Here is a 22,294-nt window from a genome sequence, read left to right as displayed (position 1 = left end):
TGAGAGGCCCGCGTACCACAAAAAAAAAAAAAAAAAATTGCTTTGGCTATTTGGGGTCTTTGGTGTCTCCATATAAATTTTAAGATTTTTGGTCCTAGTTCTGTTAAAAAAAAAAAAAAAAAAAAAAGCCATTGGTAATTTGACAGGTATTTCACGGAATCTGTAGATTGCTTTGGGAAGTATAGTCATTTTCACAGTATTGATTCTTGCAATCCAAGAGCAGATGGTATATCTCTCCATCTGTTTGTGTCATCTTTGCTTTCTTTCATCAGTGTCCTGTAGTTTTCTGAGTACAGGTCTTTTACCTCCTTTGGTAGGTTTCTTCCTAGGTATTTAATTCTTTTTGTTGCAGTGGTGAATGGGACTGTTTCCTTAATTTCTCTTTCTGATCTTTCGTTGGTGGTGTATAGGAATGCCAGAGAGAGAGTTCTGTGCATTAATTTTGGGTCCTGCAACCGTACGAAATTCACTGATTAGCTCTAGTAGTTTTCTGGTGGCATCTTTAGGATTCTCTGTGTATAGTGTCGTGTCACCTGCAAACAGTGACAGCTTTACTTCTTCTTTTCCGATGTGGATCCCTTTTCTTTCCTTTTCTTCTCTGACTGCTGTGGCTAAAACTTCCAAAACTAAGTTGAATAAGAGTGGTGAGAGTGGACAGACTTGTCTTGTTCTCTTTGATTTAGTAACCTAGTGTTTAGCCTCCATGTGTCTTGTCTGTGGTTGTTATGGTTTTTTCCCTGTAATTTATCTCTAATCCCACAGTGTTGTGGCTGGAAAAGATGCTGGATATGATTTCAATTTTCTTAAATTTACCGAGGCTTGATTTGTGACCCAAGGTATGATCTGTCCTGGAGGAATGTTCCATGTGCACTTCAGAATAAAGTGTATTCTGCCACTTTTGGGTGAAATGTTCTAAAAATATCAATTAAATCTAGCTGGTCTATTGTGTCATTTAGGGCTTGTGTTTGCTTGTTAATTTTCTGTCTGGATGATTTGTCCATTGGTGTGAGGTGTTAAGGGTCCCCCACTATCACTATGTTACCGTCGATCTCCTCTGTTGGCGGCTGCCTTACGTATTGAGGTGCTGCTATGTTGGGTGCATTTATAATTGTTACATCTCCTTCTTGGGTCGATCGCTTGATCATTATGTAGTATCCTTTCTTGTCTCTTGTAACATTCTTTTCTTTTAAAGTCTATTTTCTCTGATACGAGAATTGCTACTCCAGCTTTCTTTTGATTGCCATTTGCATGGCATATCTTTTTCCATCCCCTCACTTTCAGTCTGTATGTGTCCCTAGGTCTGAAGTGGGTCTCTTGTAGGCAGCATATATAAATATGGGTCTTGTTTTTGTATCCATTCAGTGAGCCTGTGTCTTTTGGTTGGAGCATTTAATCCATCCACGTTGAAGGTAATTATCGACATGTATGTTCCTATGACCATTCTTTTAATTGTTTTGGGTTTGTTTTTGTGGGTCCTTTTTTTCTCTTGTGTTTCCCACTTAGAGAAGCTCCCTTGGCATTTGTTGTAGAGCTGGTTTGGTGGAGCTGAATTCTCTTAGCTTTTGCTTGTCTGTAAAGCTTTTGATTTCTCCACTGAATCTGAATGAGATCCTTGCCGGGTAGAGTAATCTTGGTTGCAGGTTCTTCCCTTTCATCACTTTAAGTGTATCATGCCAGTCCCTTCTGGCTTGCAGAGTTTCTGCTGAGAAATCAGCTGTTCACCTCATGGGAGTTCCCTTGTATGTTACTTGTCATTTTTCCCTTGCTGCTTTCAGTAATTTTTCTTTGTCTTTAATTTTTGCCACTTTGGTTACTATGTGTCTCGGCGTGTTTCTCCTTGGGTTTATCCTGCCTGGGACTCTCTGTGCTTCCTGGACTTGGGGGGCTATTTATTTCCTTTCCCATGTTAGGGAAGTTTTTTGGCTCTAACCTCTTCAAGTATTCCCTCTGGTCCCTTCTCTCTCTCTCTACTCCTTCTGGGACCCCTCTAATGGGAATGTTGGTGTGTGTAATGTTGTCCCAGAGGTCTCTTAGGCAGGCTTCATTTCTTTTCATTCCTTTTTCTTTATTCTGTTCCGCAGCAGTGAATTCCACCATTCTGTCTTCCAGGTCACTCATCCGCTCTCCTGCCTCATTTATTCTGCTACTGATTCCCTCTAGTGAAGTTTTCATTTCAGTTATTGTATTGTTCATCTCTGTTTGTTTGTTCTTTAATTCTTCTAGGTCTTTGTGAAACACTTCTTGCATCTTCACTATCTTTGCCTCCATTCTTTTTCTGGGAGGTTGCCACTCTCCACTTCACTTCATTTAGTTGTTTTTCTGGGGTTTTATCTTGTTCCCTCATCTGGTGCACGGCCGTCTGCCTTTTCATCTTGGCTATCTTTCTGTGAATGTGGTTTTCGTTCCACAGGCTGCAGGATTGTGGTTCTCTTCCTGCTTCTGCTGTCTGTCTGCCCTCTGGTGGATGAGGCTATCTAAGAGGCTTGTGCAAGCTTCCTGATGGGAGGGACTGGTGGGGGGGGTAGAGCGGGCTGTTGCTCTGGTGGGCAGAGAGCAGTCAAACTTTCATCTGCTTGTCTGCTGATGGGTGGGGCTGAGTTCACTCCCTGTTCGTTGTTTGGCCTGAGGTGACCCAGCACTGGAGGCCACAGGCTGTTTGGTGGGGCTAAGGGCAGACTCTGGGAGGGCTCACGCCAAGGAGCACTTCCCCGAACCTCTGCTGCCAGGGTCCCTGTCCCTGCGGTGAGCCACAGCCCCTCCCCGCCTCTGCAGGAGGCCCTCCAACACCAGCAGGTGGGTCTGGTTCAGTCTCCTATGGGGTCACTGCTCCCTCCCCCTGGGTCCGGATGTGCACACTACCTTGCGTGTGCCCTCCGGGAGTGGAGTCTCTGTTGTTTCCCCAGTCCTGCAATCAAATACAGCTAGCCTTCAAAGTCCGATTCTCTGGGAATTCCTCCTCCCATTGTCAGACCCCTAGGTTGGGAAACCTGACATGGGGCTCAGAAACTTCACTCCGGGGGGTGGACTTCTGTGGTATAACTGTTCTCCAGTCTGGGAGCCACCCACCCAGGGGTTATGGGATTTGATTTTATTGTGATTGCAGCCCTCCCACTGCCTCACTCTAGCTTCTCCTTTGTCTTATGGATGTGGAGTATCTTTCTTTTCCGGTGAGTTCCAGTGTCTCCCTGTTGATGACTGTCCAGCAGTTAGTTGTGATTCAGGTGCTCTCGCAAGAGGGAGTGACCACACGTCCTCCCACCCTGCCATCTTCTCACCCAACCCAAATGTCTTTAAAACAAGCTTGGCGCGTGTGTATGGATGGAGTGGGTGGGATATATATGTTGTCAGGCAAGTCTTAACCCCAAACTTAATTTTGTTCCAATTTCTCTTTTCCCCCTTGCTTTATCCAGTATGGTTTTTCCATCCCTTAACGATCCCTCAGAATTACGTCACAACTTCCCAGTTACTTTCAACCTCAATGCCCATGGCACCTGTTCCCCTTTCCCCAGCAGAGGCTGGGCCTGTGCCCTGGGGAGCTACAGTGGGCCAGATGCTTTCCCACTCTCTCTTCTCTTGGTCCCACTCTAAGCCCTCGAAATCGAGACGAGGGGCCTCGTGTGTCTGTCGGACATCTTTTTCTTCTCCCACTTGTAAGCGGTAGATTCTCCACGCACTGCAGGGAGCTGCTCCTTTGAGTCAGGGTTTCTCTGCTACCTCATGCCAACTTCAGGATCCCCTCTGGCGTAGGCCGTCTCTGTGCAGTATGGCGTGCGTGCTCGCTCCCATGCTGGATCCTCTCATCTCCAGCCTCACTAAAGCGTGCTGTTTCTTACCCTCCTTGGCACTGACCTCCCCCAAGTGAAGCCTCTTCTTCATTGCCTGGCTGTCCAGTGGTTAAGACTCCGTGCTTCTACCGCAGGGGGCGCGGGTTCGATCCCTGGTCAGGGAGCTTTTACTCCCAGCGGTGCCTCCCTGGGCAGATCCTGAGCAAACCCCGGTCCCGTCGGCACGGACGGAGACGCAGATTCTCCTGCAGCCCAAATCCCAGCGAGTACGCTGGAGACTGAACTCCTGTCGCACGGAAGCTGGCCCTTCTAGTCCAAAGCGGAAGCCCTGGCAGCGCGTGTAACTCACTTTAGATATTTAATAAGAGCATTACACTAGTAATAAAGCAACAGACACAGAAAACAAACTTACAGTTACCAGAGGGGAAGGGACAAATTAGGAGTTTGGGATGAACATACGCACACTACTCTACTCTACTCTATATGAAACAGATACTCAACAAGCTCCTACTGTATAGCACAGGGAACTCTTCTCAATATCACAGGTTCTGTGATAACCTATAAGGGAAAAGAATCTGAAAAAATGTACGTATGTGTAACTGAATCACTGTGCTGTGTACACCTGAAACTAACACAACATTGTAAATCAATCAACTGTACTCCAATAAAAAACTAAAAAACAAACAGAACAAAACGATGAGCTTTTCCACTGCCCAGGACAATCCACTCATATTCCTAGACCTTTGTCAACAGCAGAGTCCGGCACAAATGCAAAACAGTAACAGCATATTCAGCAGAAACAAATGAGAATCCTATCAGTGTCACTGTGTTTACACTGTTCCTATTTAACGGCATATGTTACGGCGAAACGAGTATTGTGGTCAAAGAAAGCACATGTAAAAATGTTTCAATAAACTTTACATCACTGTACAACCCCAAAGCTGGGTTTAATGCGGTGGCGGAATGCGTTCAGCAACATCCTAAAGCAGATGTCTGAAACTGCTGCAAACTCCAACTTGGCTTTACAATCCGAAGTCTCAACCCAACAGAAAAAGATTTCATATGTTTCAGAAAACTTTTCCAAACCAAAAGAGGGACGCTGGCCATCCTGATTAGTTTGTGAACAGGTCACTAATCATTTTACTTGGATATTAAAAGAACAAAACGTTTGTGGAGTAGTAAAGTTTGATTGGATATCTATCTATCTATCTATCTATCTATCTATCTATCTATCTATCTATCTTTTGACCCTGGGGGACAACCTGCTTTGATGAATGCTCACTCTAACTATTATTATTATGGCCAGGGTCGTAACTAACTGAGGAGAGGCTGATTACAAACGTCAAGAAAGCAACGTCGACCGTTCTCTTTCGGGGGTGCAGTTAGTGGGATGCCTCGGAGTACACCATTATTGCATTGCTACTGTTGGTCTAGCGCCAGCGCCACTTCACTTCTTGCACGTGGTGCCAAGCGCCAGCCTTCTCTGCCTTGATACCCAGCCCACTGTGTTGAGACCGCCGACCAGCTTTTATTCATTTCATCAATCACTTTAGGAAACATCCACACAGCTGTCCTGACTGAAACCTCTCCTCTCGATTCGGGTCCGACCATCTTGGAGGGGGCGCCAACATTCACCTTCCCCAATTCGGCTTGAAGTATTCAAACAACAGTGCAACTTGGAAGATGATCAGTTCATAATACAATAATCGAGTTTTGTGATTTTGTACTTTTTCTCTCTCATTCACAAGGGGTGAGAAGCATCTCCCTACGTAACGCCGCTCCTTACAAGATCCCAATTACGTTTGCGACTTCAGAGCCTTGTACAGCAACTGCCTGTCAGTCATCTTGCAGTAAAACATTATGTATAAAACATTATGCAACACGGACACCCTTCAGAGAGGCCGCACACCAGCTTCTAACAAACAAACAAACAAACACCCTTTGTTTCTGTGAACAGACTGGACGTAAGTGAACTTGCTTTTTCTTCTTCTCGATCCACACAGTGTATGTTTCATAACGTTCACGAATGTTTTCAAAATGACTAAAACCAAGTAAATACAGATAATTACTTTGCCGTGAAGGCTTGAAGACACGGATCTTTCGACTTTTGCCAAGAATAAAAATAATTAATAGGCTGCTGGGAGGAGGCTCCAGCTGGAGATTTTCAATGATGCATTAAAAGTAGTTTTGGAAAAAACTGTAAAATCGAATACGTATCTGTTTCTCAACAAGCAGTTGGTTAACATCTGTAGTCGTAAGCCTGTTCATAAAAATGAAAAATAAAAAATCAACTGTCATTAAGAGTGTATGAATTTGATTAGAGAGAGTCTTTTTCCTAGATTAAAAAGCTCCATAGATAGTATCGAATTCTCCTTCACTAAAGTCACTTGAGGGCAATTAACTAGAATTTATCATGACAAGTGCAGGAACTGTGACCTAGGGACAGTAAAAGAAAGACTGCCTAGCGGCACATGGAGCTACAGCCAGCTTTGGAGAATTCTTTTCTCCTTCTTTCCAGTAGCGTTTGTACTCTTAGATCTTATCATTCAACAGAACATCTGCAAAGGATAGTCCTTTCAAACGGTAGGACAGAAGAACAAACTTCACACGAAGACCGTGTAAAATGCCGTTGTGTAGATAATCCGGGCACGTTGCACGACTGACCTTCATGACACGACAAAAAATATAATGACGGGCGACTCTAGGCTAGATTTTTGTAGGAACAGTAACTTTGGATAGCTATGTGCTAACAATGGCAAACACAGGGCTAAGGCCTTGACTTTTAATGTCTCAGCCATGTGAAGTTAAAACATTACCTCTACCTCTTCTTACAGATGAAGAAACAGAGGATGTTCAGTAACTTGCCCCAAGTTATAGAGCTAGTGAGGTCCAAAGCTGGGATTCAAGTCCAGATCTCCCTCAATCACTACAACGCTGCGTAACAGTTAAGAAAAAAATTATCTATGGCCAAAAAGCACATGAAAAGATGCTCAACCTCACTAACTACCAGAGAATTGCAAATCAAAACCACAATGAGGTGTCACCTCACACTGATGAGAATGGCCGTCATCAAAAAATCTACAAGTAACAAATGCTGGAGAGGGTGTGGAGAAAAGGGGACCCTCCTGCACTGCTGGTGGGAATGTAAATTGGTGCAGCCACTATGGAGAACAGTATGGCGGTTCCTTAAAAAACGAAAAATAAAACGACCATACGACCCAGCCATCCCACTCCTGGGCGCAGATCAGGAGAACATCGTAACTTGAAGAAAAACGTGCACCCCAATGTTCACTGCAGCACTGTTTACAACAGCACGGACAGGGGAGCAACCTAAATGTCCATCAAGAGAGGAATGAATAAAGAAGATGTGGTACATATACACAATGCAGCAGTACTCAACCATAACAAAAGAATGAAATAATGCCACTTGCAGCAACATGGATGGACCCAGAGATGATCAAACTAAGTGAAGTAAGTCAAAGAGAAAGACAAAGTAGCCTATGATATCATTTCTATGTGGAGTCTAAAAAGGATGAGACAAATGAACGTACGTACAAAACAGAAACAGACTCACAGACTTCAAAAACAAACTTACGGTTACCAAAGGGGAGAGGTCAGGAGACGGGTAGATCAGGAGTTTGGGATTAACATCTACACACTACTATATATACAACAGATAACCCACAAGGGTACCTACTGTACAGCACAGGGAACTCTAGTCACTGTTCTCTAAAAGCCTATATGAGAAAAGAATCTGTAAAGTAACGGATATACGTGTCTGTATAACTGATTCACTTTGCTGTACGCCTGAATCTAACGCTGCATTGTAAATCAACTCTAGTCCAATATAAAATAAAGATTAAATTACGAAAGGAAAGAAAAAATAATCTGAGAATGTTTACGTCTCAGTTACCTTTCCTCTAGATTTATTCTTGCATTGTTGCAATTTGACCCTGCTTTAGTAGACACTAAAGAGACAAACAAATGCTGATACTAACAAGCTGACTAGAGTACCCCGGTTAGATGAACATGTGCAGTTTCACTGGTTTCCATCTGTCCTGGGAGGACAGGCCTTTTCAGCATCTACGTTTTAAATAAGGCAGATCTTGCACTGTATAGCACAGAGAACTCTACTCAGTATTCTGTAACAACCACCTACATGGGAAAAGAATCTGAAAAAGAATGGATATAAGTATAACGGAATCGCTTTGCCGTACACCTGCAACTGACACAACGTTGTAGATCAACTATACTCCAATATAAAATAAAAATTAAAAATACTAGCTAAACAAGGAGCTACAGTATAGCACAGGGAACTATATTATTTTCCATTATCGGTTCTTACAAGATAATCTGAAACAATAACTGAAACTTTGCGGTACACCTGCAACTAACACAATATTGTAAATCAACCACACTTCCATTAAAAAAAAAATCATAAGAACAACAACAACAAAAGGCAGGTCTGTAATCTTCGTTAAGCCACGTGCATTTATTTCCTTGTGGCAACTGCTTTCTGGGAACAAATCCCCTTCTCTGGAATCACCCAACGTAAAGCTCTAATTTCGGTAGTATTGTTGTCGTTGGATTTCTACAGGTGTGGCCTTTTCTCATCTATTCCATTCTCGTGTCTTCTTTTCCATGCCAACAGCACGGAAGTCAAGGTAGTCACAGTTTAGTCACCTGGGAAACCCTAAGTTTCAAGCAACAGGGATCTTCCTTTCATTTTGGGGATCGAATGAAGTGCTGATACAGAGCTAAGGCTCTCCAGTAGACGGTCCTCTGGCCCCACTCCCTTCCTTCTTGCTGTATCCACACATTTTGTTTGCTATATAACCTTGCAGGCCTCTCACTGTGACTCCAGGCTCACTCGTGGGAATGGGTTTGGCCAGTGGCATGTCAGCTAACGTGACAATGACTGACAGAGGCTTGAAAAGCATGTGGGCAACTGGGCCCAGCCACCTGCCTTCACCTCTGCAGTCCCCTGGAGAATCATGCTTGGGCTAGATTGCAGGAGAGAGCTGTCCAGCAGTGGAGATGCCCCAGTTACCAGCCTGAGCTGCGAGGGAGCCTAACCAAGATCAGCAGGTTAGCTGACCCCCAGCTGACTCCAGATGCACCAACAGTAAGAACTAGACCTGTACGGGGTTGAGTCCTGGTTCTGTTTCTCTATCCTCATTTCTCACCGTCTCCCCTTCCTCACTCAACTCTAGCCAGGCGTAATTAGACGCGATCTCCCACTGCACCCTGCCACCTTCTGTCTCTATAGGTTTGCTAAACATGGCTGGCTGGTATGCCTTTACTGTACTGATTGATAGGTACCCACTCTCTTTCAAGACTTGGTGATCACTTGCCCCAAGACCTTTTGGGTGTACCATTTCTGCCCCCTCTATGCCTTCTACCCTCTCTATGCCTTCTACCTACTCAGGCAGCTTGCCAAAGCTGTTCTCAACGTTTCAGTGATTTTCCCTTTCGCTCCAAAATTACACATTCTTGGAAGATTTTAATAAAGGCTAAGTAAGATTTTAAGAAAAGCTTCCAAGGCAGGCTGATTAAGGAGTGAAAGGTCAGAGGGGTCAGCAGGGGAAGCTGGGAAAAGGAGATATAAGGAGGGGGGGGGGGCCATTTGTCGGTATGAGTCACTTATACTTTAGCCCCTTAGAGGTGTGGGTCTTTCTGCATCATCACTCTTTTAATCACTCCTAAATCAAATTTCTACTTGCAGCATCATGTGCGTCAGAATTACTTGTGCTAGGAAAGAACAGTGTAGTTACAGAAAGGTTTATATAATGAAAGCTAGGTTGGTGTGGATTTATTCAAAACATTTCTTTGTTGAAAAGTGACTGCTATTCTATCCTATTCTACTTTGGCACGTTCTATTTTTCTTTTGCTAAAGAAGCTTTCCGACTTGCCCCCCTAAAATTACACTGCTTCTCGTCCTTTGCCATGTACTTAATTCAATTTAAATAACTGCTGGGCGAGAGGGAGTGCTTCCTCTGTTAACATCTCTCTGACCAGCTACTTGCTGCTAGTCTAGATCATCACATTGTCTCCGATACGGAATATCTCGTGGGCCCCAGTGAGAGAGGGGTTCTCTCTGTGTTTCAGATAAGGTCTAAAATTCTTCCTAGGTGGGGGCCAATTGTTAATGTTTCAGAAGATGGCCCCGCTCGCCTCTGAATGAGACCAGGTGTGTGTTTGGCATTCTTCGGCTATTCATTTTATTAAATCCTTTAAAAAAAAATGTGAAATAGATTCCGGCGACAAGAGGGCAGAGGGGGAGGACTTGAGCTCACCTCCTCTCATGAAAGCACCCAAGTCACAACTGCTGAACAACCACTGACAAAAAAGACTAGGACCTACCAAAAAAGAAAGATACTCTGCATCCAAAGACAGAAGAAGCCACAACAAGACAGTAGGAGGGGTGCTTTTGCGATAATAATCAAATCCCATGCCCGCCAGATGGGTGACCCGGAAAATGGGAAATAATTATATTGCAGAGGTTCTCTTACAGAAGTAAGCGTTCTGAGCCCCACTTCAGGCTCCCCAGCCTGCGGGTCTGGCATCAGGAGGAGGAGCCCCCAGAGCATCTGGCTTTGAAGACCAGTAGGGCTTGAGTGCAGGAGCCCCACAGGACACGTGGAAACAGAGACTCCACTCTTGGAGGGCGCACATAAGGTTCCCTGTGAACTGGGACCCAGGGTGAAGCAGCGACTCCACAGGAGCCTGGGTCAGACCCACCTGTGGGTCTCGGAGGGTCTCCTAGGGAGTTGGGGGTTGGCTGGGCCTCACTGTAGGGGCAAGGGCCAGAGGCCCCAGGAACTATTCATCGGCGTGAGCTCTCCTGGAGATCGCCATTTTGGCACCGAGACCTTGCCCTTCCCCCCCCCCCCCCCCCCCCCCAGGAACTATTCATCGGCGTGAGCTCTCCTGGAGATCGCCATTTTGGCACCGAGACCTTGCCCTTCCCCCCCCCCCGCCCCCCCACCACTGCCTGGGTCCAGTGCTGGTATACCTCAGGCCAAACAATGAATAGGGTGGGAACACAGCCCCACCCAGCAGCAGACTGTCTGCCTAAAGTCGTCCTGAGCACAAAGTCTCCTCTAAATGCACCTCTTGGCATGGCCCTGCCCACCAGGGGGCAGGCAACAGTCCCTCCCACCAGGAAGCCTGCACAAGCCTCTGGACCAGTCTCACCCACCAGGGGCCAGACACCAGAAGAAAGAGGGAACTACAAACATGCAGCCCGAGAAACAGAGACCACAAACACAGACAGTTACACAAAATGAGACAGCGGAGAAATATATTCCAGACAAAGGAACAAGATAAAACCCCAGAAGAACAACTAAGTGAACTGGAGATAGGTAATCTACCTGAAAAAGAATTCAGAGTAATGAATTAAAACAGAAAAAGCAATGCAAACACAACACTAAAGACAGTCGTCAAATCACAAGAGAAGCAAACGAAAAGGAAGGGAAGAAAAAAGACTTACGAAAACAAATCCAAAACAATGAACCAGATGGCAGTAAGAACATACATCGTGATAATTACCTGAAATGTAAAAGGATTAAATACTCCGACCAAAAGACGTAAACTGGCTGAATGGATACAAAAATAAATCCCGTATATATGCTGTCTACAAGAGACCCGGTTCAGACCTAGGGACACATACAGACTGAAAGTGAGAAGATGGAAAAAGGTATTCTGTGCAAACGGAAATCAAAAGAAAGCTGGAGTAGCAATACTCATGTCAGACAAAATAAGACTTTAAAATCAAGACTGTTACAAGAGACAAAGACACTATATATATATATATATATATATATATATATATATATATATACACACACACAGTGATCAAAGGATCAAGCCATGAAGAGGATAAAACAATTGTAAATGTATATGCACCCAACAAAGGAGCACCTCAGTATATAAGGCAAATGCTAACAGCCATAAAAGGAGAAATCAACAGTAACACAGTAATAGTGGGGGACTTTAACACCCCACTTACATCAATGGACAGATCATCCAGACAGAAAAATCAATAAAGAAACACAGGAGGCCTTAAATGACACATGAGACCAGATGAACTTCACTGATACTTATAGAACATTCCATCTGAAAGCAGCAGAATACACATTCTTCTCAAAGGCACATATAACATTCTCCAGGAGAGATCACAATGCTGAGTCACAAAGCGAGCCTCGGTAAATTTAAGAAAATTGAACTCGTATCAAGCATCTTCTCCGACTGCAACGCTATTAGATTAGAAATCAACTACAAAACAAAACAAAACAAAACAAAACAACTGTAAAAAACAACTGTAAAAAACACAAACACGTGGAGATGAAACAATATGCTGCTAACCAACCAACGGATCACTGAAGAAATCAAAGAAGAAATGAAAAAATACCTAGAGACAAAGGAAAACAAAAGCCTGATGATCCAAGACCTACGGGACGCAGCAAAAGCAATTGTAAGAGGGACGCTTATAGCAATACTATCTTACCTCAGGAAACAAGAAAAATCCCAAATAAACAACTTAACCTTATGCCTAAAGCAACTAGAGAAAGAAGAAAAGACAAAACCCAAAGTGAGTAGAAGGAAAGAAACCCTAAAGATCAGAGCAGAAAGAAATGAAACAGAGACAAAGAATACGTAAACAAAATTGATAAATCTTTAGCCAGACTCCTCAAGAAAAAAAGGGAGAGGGCTCTAATCCATAAAATTAGAAATGAAACAGGCACCACAGAAATACAAAGGATCATAAGAGACTACTACAAGCAACTCTATGCCAATAAAATGGACAATCTAGAAGAAAAGGACAAATTCGCAGAAAGGTACCATCTCCCAAGACTGAACCAAGCAGAAATAGAAACTGTGAACAGACCAATCACAAGTACTGAAATTGAAAATGTGACTTAAAAACTCCCAACAAACAAAAGTCCAAGAGCAGATGGCTTCACAGGCGAATTCTACCAAGCATTTAGAGATGAGCTAACACCTATCCTTCTGAAACTATTCCAAAAAAAAAAACCGCAGCGGAGGGAACACCCCCAAACTCATTCCACGAGGCCACCATCACCCTGATACCAAGACCAAACAAAGACAGCACAAAAAAAGAAAATTACAGGCCAATATCCCTGATGAATATAGATGCAAAATTCCTCAACGTAATACTAGCAAACCGAACGCGACAATACAGTAAAAGGATCATACACCATGATCAAGTGGGATTCATCCCAGGGATGCAAGGATTCTTCAATATCCGCAAATCAACCAATGTGATACACCACCTTCACAAACTGAAGAATAAAAACCATAAGATCATCTCAATAGACGCAGAAGAAGCTTCTGACAAAATTCAACATTCATTTATGATAAAAACTCTCCAGAAGGTGAGCACAGAGCCTCAACATAATAAAGACCATATATGACAAACCCACAGCTAACATGATACTCAACAGTGAAAAGCCGAAAGCGTTTCCTCTAAGATCAGGAACAAGACAAGGATGCCCACTCCCACCACTTTTCTTCAACATAGCTTTGGAAGTCCTAGCCATGGCAGTCAGAGAAGAAAAAGAAATAAAAGGAATCCCAACTGGAAAAGAAGTAAAACTGCCACTGTTTACAGAGGACAAGATACTACACATAGAAAGTCCTAAAGATGCTACCAGAAAACTACTCGAGCTCACCAATGAATCTGGTAAAGTTGCAGCTTACAGAATTAATACACAGAAATCTCTTGCATTTCTGTATGTTAACGATGACAGGTCAGAAAGAGAAATTAAGGAAACGATCCCATTTACCATCACGTCAAAAAGAATAAAATTCCTAAGAATAAACCTACCCAAGGAGCCAAAATACCTGTACTCGAAAACTATAAGATGCTGGTGAAAGAAACTGAAGACGACACACACAGAGGGAAAGGAATTGGAAAAAAAAATCAATATTGTTCTTGAATTGGAAGAATCAATATTGTCAAAATGAGTATACTACCTAAGGCAAGCTACAGATTCAGTGCAATCCCTATTAAATTACCAATGGCATTTTTCACAGAAGTAGAGCAAAAAAATTTTTAATTTGTATGGAAACACAGAAAAAACCCGAATAGCCAAAGCAATCCTGAGAAAGGAAAACAGAGCTAGAGGAATCAGGCTCCTTGACTACAAAGCTACAGTCATCAAGACAGTATGGCACTGGCAGAGAAACAGAAATACAGATCAGTGGGACAGGATAGAAAGTCCAGAAATAAACCCATGCACCTCTGGTCAACTAATCTACGTCAAAGGAGGCAAGGATATACAATGGAGAAGAGACAGCCTCTTCAATAAGTGTTGCAGGGAAAACTGGACAGCCACATGTTGAAGAATGAAACGAGCACATTCTCTAACACCATACACAAAAATCAACTCAAGATGGATTAAAGACCTAAATGTAAGACCAGATACTGTAAAACTCTCGGAGGAAAATACAGGCAGAACAATCTTTGCATAAATTGCAACAATATCTTTTTGGATCCACCTCCTGGAGAAATGAAAATAAAAACAAAAATAAACAAATGGGACCTAATGAAACTTGAAAGCTTTTGCACAGCAAAGGAAACCATAAACAAAACAAAAGGACAACCCACAGAATGGGAGAAAATATTTGCAAACGAAGCAACTGACAAAGGATTAATCTCCAAAATATACAAAAGCAGCTCATGCAGCTCAATATCAAAAAAACCAACAACCCAGTGAACAAATGGGCAGAAGATCTAAAGAGACACTTCTCCAAAGAAGACATAGAGATGGCCAAAAAGCACATGAAGAGATGCTCAACATCACTAATTATTAGAGAAATGCAAATCAAAACGACCATGAGGTATCAGCTCACACGGCTCAGAATGGCCATCATTGAAAAGTCTACAAACCATAAATGCTGGAGAGGGTGTGAAGAGAAGGGAACCCTCCTAGCCTATTGGTGGGAATGTAAGTTGGTACAACCATTATGGAGAACAGCATGGAGGTTCCTGAAAAGAACTTAAAATAGAACTATACCACATGATCCAGCAATCCCACTCCTGGGCATATACCCAGAGAAAACCATAATTTGAAAAGACACATGCACCCCAGTGTTCACTGCAGCACCATTTACAATAGCCAAGGCGTGGAAGCAACCTAAATATGTCCATCGACAGAGGACTGAATAATGAAGATGTGGTACATGTGCACAGTGGAATAGTACTCAGACATAAAAACGAACGAAATAATGCCATTTGCAGCAACATGGATGGACCTCGAGATGCTCACACTAAGCAAAGTCAGTCAGAAAGAGAAAGACAAATACCATGTGATATCACTTGTATGTGGAATCTAAACTATGCCACAAATGAACTTCTCTAAGAATCAGAAACAGACTGACACAGAGAACAGACTTGTGGTTGCCAAGTGGGGGCGGGGGCAGGGTAGGGATGGAGTGGGAGTTTGGGACTAGCAGATGCAAACTAGTACATACAGAATGGATGAACAACAAGGTCCTATTGTATAGCACAGGGAAATGTATTCACTATCCTGTAATAACTAGTCATAAAAAAGAACGAAATAATGCCATTTGCAACAACATGGATGGACCTAGAGATTATCATACTAAGTGACGTAAGTCAGAAAGACAAGTACCCTGTGATATCACTTCTACGTGGAATCTAAAAAAAAGATACAAATGAACTTGTGTACAAAACAGAAAGAGACTCACAGACTTCAAAAACAAACTTACGGTTACCAAAGGGGAGAGGTCGGGGGAGGGATAGATTAGGAGTTTGGGGTTAACATCTACACACTACTATATATACAACAGATAAGCAACAAGGGCCTACTGTACAGCACAGGGACCTCTAGTCACTATTCTCTAATAACCTACACGAGAAAAGAATCTGTAAAGTAATGGATATACGTATCTGTATAACTGAATCACTTTGCTCTACACCCGAAACTAACACAACACTGTAAATCAACTACACTCTAATACGAAATAAAAACTAAAACAAAAAATAAAGTGACGTAGACCCAAGGTTAGTAACAACAAAAAAATTCTGAAGTAACACTCAGAAAAGAAAACTAAATGTATGATATAATGACAAAACCATATATAACTCCCACCCAGAAAGTGCCGTTAACCCCATTGATCTCCCCATGTTTTTCCAGTGGTGCTACTGCCCTCCCATCCAAGAGGCAACCGTCAACCCGACTTTTATTTATAGTTTTTACACCTGTGTCTACATCTCTAAACACAAGAGCTTTTGATCTTTAACTTACGTACAAACAGACTCCTAGTGCATTCATCCTTTTGTTTCCCGATTCCTTTAACAATATGTTTGTAAGAGTCGTCCATGTGGTTTGCTAGAGATCAATAATTTTCAACGCCATCTGGCCTGTTATTTTCCCTAGCACAGTACGAGTGAGTGCTACCATCTTCTTGGTTAGGAAAGACAAACCGATAAATACTGTGTACTCTTTCCGTCCTCGTCTTCCCTTGATATTTAAATTCAGAAACGCAATCGACCTGAGAACAGTCACCAAACAGAGAAGTCAAGAGGGCGTGCGATACTCACTCACAACATTGGCTTGTCCGGTGAATATGGTGTACTGGAGCTCGTAGGAAACCACACTGAATTCGTCATCGGAGGTCCAGTGAACGGTGATGGTGTCATAGGAAGCCGTGCAGAGCTCTTCTCTAATTGTGGGAGGGTTGGGAGCTGTGGGGAGCAAGACGGTCATCAGCAGAGAAGCAGACACCTCTGGGATACATTTCAAAGGAGATGTTTGACAGTCAAAGCAGGCCTTTTAAAACGTATCCATCAGAACTACTATCCGAGAGAGGGTGATGCCAATCCAAAGGACATTTGCTTGGCTCGTTATATCACTGTGATTTTTTTCCCAGGTAGTGTGGCTTCAGCCAGCCAGTATCTTCTCTCTGTTTATCATGAAAGCATGTTCAGAAGGGTAAGCAAACAAACTCTCTTATTCGTGAAAGAAAACATGTTAAACAAAAAGTCGACAAGATGAACTCTTTGTCATTTCATCCCCATTGTGGGGATGGCAAACTTCTTCGGTAAAGAGCTAGATGGTAAATATTTTAGGCTTTGTGGGTCCTCTGGTCTCTGTTGCAACTACTCAACTCTGCCTTTGTACCGTGAAAGCGGCCAGAGACAGACTGTACTCAAGTAGACCTGGCCAGGTTCCAGTAGAACTTGATTTACAAAAACAAGTGAGGACCAGATTTGGCATGTGACCCAAAGTTAGCCAACCTCTGAGCTACAAGATGCCACGTATTTTTATATTCAGGCACCCAACTGAAAAAATACTGATGTTTGTTATCCCATAACATATCAGTCAGATAAGTGCTTGAAAATTTTCTTTCATTACATGTTTTGAGGCCTTATCAAAATGTATTAGTGTGATTCTGTTTTCTTCTCATTTTTCAGTTGATAGGTGATATGTCCAATTAAGAACATGACTGCCGATCAATCATATCTAGGAAGTACATTTTCCTTCCTCAAGAAAAACAGGATGCCTTGGCGTTTGGTTAACTTATCGCTGGGGAAGGCTGCTGTTTTACGTCTTGAACACATTCTGGAGTGGAGAAGTCTAAATCCTACCCAAATGATGATTTTAAGTTGACTTCTGCTGGACTGATTTCAATAACTGCTTTTATGAGACGAGTTTGTGAGCAAGAAAAAGCCTAGGCAGTGAGTGCTTTGCACCGGCAATAATATTTTAGAGCAGGAGCTGGCAAGCTATGGCTATGGGCCAAATCTGGCCCACGGCCTGTTTTTGTAAATAAAGTTTTACTGGAACACAGCCAGGCTCATTCATTTATGGACTGTCTCTGGCTGCCTTCGTGCAATAGCAGAATTGAGTAGTTGCAACCATATGTCCTGCAAAGACTAAAATATTTACCATCTGGCCCTTTACAGTCGAGAGTTTGCCGAGCCCTGGTTTAAAGCGTCGATCCAGGCCTTTTTTTCCATTCTTCTGTACACCGGAACCTAACTTCAAAACGAGAAAACATATCTGCATCCGACAGATGAGCAACGTTTGCTTACACTATCAGAGAACTCTTTCCTGCTTCAAACTCTGATTAGGATGGATTAGTCCTCAAGAAACCCCAAGAGGGAGGAAAGTTTATGAAAATGGTAAAATTTAAAACTTGAATTGTTTTAGTACTCTGCACTTTACCACTTGACGATACATGCAGGACACATATCGTATGAAGCAAGTCACTTTTACATCCGTGGCATAAAGTCAGTTAGCCCAGCTCAGTCTGTTGATTACTGAATTCCGCAAACATTATTGCGGCAGCCACTGCATCACGGTGTGCATTAAGGGATACTACTCAGCCATAAAATGAAATAATGCCATGTGCCATGGACTTAGAGATTACCATATTAAGTGAAGTAAGTCAGGCAAAGACAAGTACCGTATGATACCACTTACATGTGGAATCTGAAATGTGACACAGATGAACTTATCTATGAAACAGAAACAGACTCACAGACACAAGAGAACAGACTTGTGGTGGCCAAGGGGGAGGGGGAGGTACGGGAGGGATGGCGTGGGAGTCTGGGACGAGCAGATGCAAACTATTATATACAGAATGGATAAACAGCAAGGTGCTACTGTATAGTACAGGGAACATATTCAATATCCTGTGACAAACCATAATGGAAAAGAATATGAAAAGGAATATATTGGGTTGGCTAAAAAGTTCATTTGGGTTTTGCCGGAAGCTTGTGTATGCTATATGTATATATGTCTAACTGAGTCACTGTGCTGCACACCTGAAACTAACACAACATTGTAAATCACCTGTACTTCAACAAAGTAAATTAAAAAAAAAGAGATAACTTGCAAAAGAAAGTTGTGCATCAAGATAGAAGGGCTCTACAGAGCCTTAAAGCATTCTTTCTGGAAAATGACTTCATACATCTGTCTCCTGAAGCATCCACATGCAAGATTTAGTGTCATCAGAAACAGAAATAGAGGTCAGTGGAACAGGAGAGAAAGCCCAGAGAGAAACCCACGCACGTATGGTCACCTTATCTTTGAAAAAGGACGCAAGAATATACAACGGAGAAAAGACAGCCTCTTCAGGAAGTGGTGCTGGGAAAAACGGGACAGCTACGTGTGAAAGAATGAAATTAGAACACTCCCTAACACCATACACAAAAAGAAACTCAAGATGGATTAAAGACCTAAATGTAAGGCCAGGCACTATATAAAACTCTTAGAGGAAAACATAGGCAGAACACTCTGTGTCATAAATCGCAGCAAGATCCTTTTGGACCCACCTCCTAGAGAAATGGAATTGAAAACAAAAATAAACAACTGGGACCTAATGAAATTTAAAAGCTTTTGCACAGCAAAGGAAACCATAAACAAGACGAAAAGACAACCCTCAGAATGGGAGAAAATATTTGCACAAGAAGCCAAGAATTAATGTCCACAATATACAAGCAGCTCATGCAGCTCAATATCAAAAGAACAAACAACCCAATCCCAAACTAGGCAGAAGACCTAAATAGACATTTCTCCAAAGAAGATATACAGCTTGCCAGCAAACACATGAAAGGATGCTCAGCATTGCTACTCATCAGAGAAGTGCAAACCAAAACTACAATGAGGTGGGCTTCCCTGGGGGCGCAGTGGTTGGGAGTCCGCCTGCCGGTGCAGGGCACATGGGTTCGTGCCCCGGTCCGGGAAGATCCCACGTGCCGCGGAGCGGCTGGGCCCGTGAGCCATGGCCGCTGAGCCTGCGCGTCTGGAGCCTGTGCTCCGCAACGGGAGAGGCCGCAATAGTGAGAGGCCCGCGTGCCGCCAAAAAACAAAAACAAAAACAAACAAACAAAAAACTCCAATGAGGTTATCACCTCACACGGGTCAGAACGGCCATCATCAAAAAATCGACAAACAAACAATAAATGCTGGAGAGGGTGTGGAGAAAAGGGAGCCCTCTTGCACTGTTGGTGGGAATGTAAATTGATACAGCCACTGTGGAGAACAGTATGGAGGTTCCTTAAAGAACTAAAAAGGGAATTACCATACGACCCAGCAATCCCACTACTGGGCGTATACCCTGAGAAAACCATAATTCAAAAAGAGTCAGGCACCACAATGTTCACTGCAGCTCTATTTACAATAGCCAGGACACGGAAGCAACCTAAGTGTCCATCGACAGATGAATGGATAAAGAAGATGTGGCACATATACACAATGGAGTATTATTCAGCCCTAAAAAGAAACGAAATTGAAGTTATTTGTAGTGAGGTGGATGGACCTAGAGTCAGTCTGTCATACAGAGTGAAGGAAGTCAGAAGGAGAAAATCAAATACCGTGTGCTAACACATATATATGGAACCTAAGGGGGAAAAAAAAAGGTTCTGAAAAACCTAGGGGCAGGACAGGAAATAAAGATGCAGACGTAGAGAATGGGCTTGAGGACACGGGGAGGGGGAAGGGTAAGCTGGGACGAAGTGAGAGAGTGGCATGGACACATATACACTACCAAATGTAAAACAGATAGCTAGTGGGAAGCAGCCGCATAGCACAGGGAGGTCAGCTCGGTGCTTTGTGACCTCCTAGAGGGGTGGGATAGGAAGGGTGGGAGACGCGAGAGGGAGGGGATATGGAGACATATGTATACGTATAGCTGATTCACTTTGTCATACAGCAGAAACTAACACAACATTGTAAAGCAATTATACTCCAATAAAGATGTTAAAAAAAAAAAAAAAAAAAAAGAACAGATAGAAAGCTTGGAAATAGACCCATGATACGTAGAACTTGACGTACAAAAAAGGCAGCACCACAGAGGCGGCAAAGCCATCTTCGTGAGGAAAGAATAGATTGCTTAGAAATTATGTTGATAAAACTGGTTCAAAATAGGAAGAAAAATTCAGTTAAATCCCTACCTTACACTAAATACAAAGGTAAACTACAGATAGCTTAAAGATATAAACGGAAAAGTAAAACAGGGAGGCCGATGGAAGAAGCAGGAGAATATCTTTGTGACTCAGGACGGGGAAAGGTTTCTTTAACAAGATCCAAAAATACAAAACTTAAATCACTAAGATGTATACTTTAAATATCTTACAATTTTATTTGTCGATTATACCTTAATAAAGCTGAAAATTTTTTAAAAAATGAAAAAAATGGTAGAATTTATTAGTGAAAAAAAAAAAGATTTAGTGCCATGTGCTGTGACTTGGATGAATAAGTGATACCGATCGAGAGACGCCTTCCACGGAGGAGGCCCAGCTGCACCATAAAACATGCTTATTACTGTCCGTGTGGTCCCCGTTAGTGTGGGATCACCCTGCATGGGTCAGCGGAGAAATATTTACTCTCCCATCATCTAAACAGTTCACTGAATTATTTCTCCATCAACCAACGTAGAAAGATTTGGTTCTTTCTGCATTGCAATACATGATTAAATAGAAAGGACACTGTGTTTGAAATAGGCAGGTAGCTGGGAGACACGTGGCCGGGGCTGTAATCAGGGAGGGAATGTCACCCCTCTGGGTTATTCTCTTGACATACCATTTAGAGGCATGTCAGAGGTGAAAAAAAAAAAAAAATCTTGCTTTCACAGCCAGGCAGACTAACCCTGTTTTGATTATAAACCCAATGGGTTTGTCCTGAAAAGTCAATATCCAGCTTACAGTAAACGAGAACAGCAGCACGCTGCCAGTTTCAATATTCATGCAGTTGGTATACCAGAACTGTTATTTTCTTGCCTCTGTCATAAACAGGACATAAGAAATGGTGGGCTAATACTCCACAAACACTCCATTTCCTGCTTACGAATGTCTGATAAACTATTTGGACTCGGCAGTATCAGCCGAGCATTGTATGTTATGGCCAGGATCGATGTTATGTCTAGAAATGGTCCAAATTTGTATCAGAGGGTGACAGCTAAGAAGGCGTCATAGCAGGTACCCCATATGGTCTTTAGTTTGGCATAAACAGCCATCGGGATGATATATGGCGTACACTCTGCAAGTCAGTGCAAACTACTCTCACAGTTTCCCCTGCAGTCAGTACTCTGGCATTCACATAGAGATTAGAATGGGCATATACGTTACTGAAATGCTATTAAACAATTGTGGGGAAGTGGGAAGGACATTCTTGACAATAAGACACCGATTTCGTGCAGAATGGCCACGTGCCCGGCCAAACATTTTTCGGTCTTCTCTGCCCTTGGGCGTGACCTTATGGCATGGATCTAGCCCACAAGACACGAGTGGAAGTTTGCTAGATGGATCTTCTGAGCCAGCTTTTGGTTTTCCTCATAAACAGACTTGGCTGACAGAGCTTTTGGTCATCATGTCCCGTCTGTCCCTCTCTTTCTGTCTGCAACTTGGGCATAATGCTTGGAGGTGGAGTAGTTTTGCAGTCACGTGGCAAGACAATGACGGTGGCAGAGCACAAAAAGAGAAAGAGCCTGGGGTCCGACGTCATCGCTGAACC

The 22,294-nt window shown here is 42.9% G+C and overlaps 1 protein-coding gene across 2 annotated transcripts in view; it reads right to left on the bottom strand.

Annotated features, from left to right (window-relative positions):
- Positions 1–22,294, bottom strand: part of MID1 (midline 1) — a 181,826-nt gene that overhangs the window by 16,613 nt on the left and 142,919 nt on the right. For both annotated transcript variants that reach the window (XM_007455066.1, XM_007455067.1), the window contains one exon: positions 16,378–16,521. In XM_007455066.1, coding sequence (XP_007455128.1) covers positions 16,378–16,521 — 144 coding nt within the window. The remainder of the gene's footprint in view (positions 1–16,377; positions 16,522–22,294) is intronic.

Source organism: Lipotes vexillifer, unplaced genomic scaffold, assembly GCF_000442215.2.
Source record: "Lipotes vexillifer unplaced genomic scaffold, Lipotes_vexillifer_v1.1 scaffold431, whole genome shotgun sequence".
Taxonomy (NCBI): Eukaryota; Metazoa; Chordata; class Mammalia; order Artiodactyla; family Lipotidae; genus Lipotes; species Lipotes vexillifer.
This window is presented reverse-complemented; position numbering and strand designations above follow the sequence as displayed.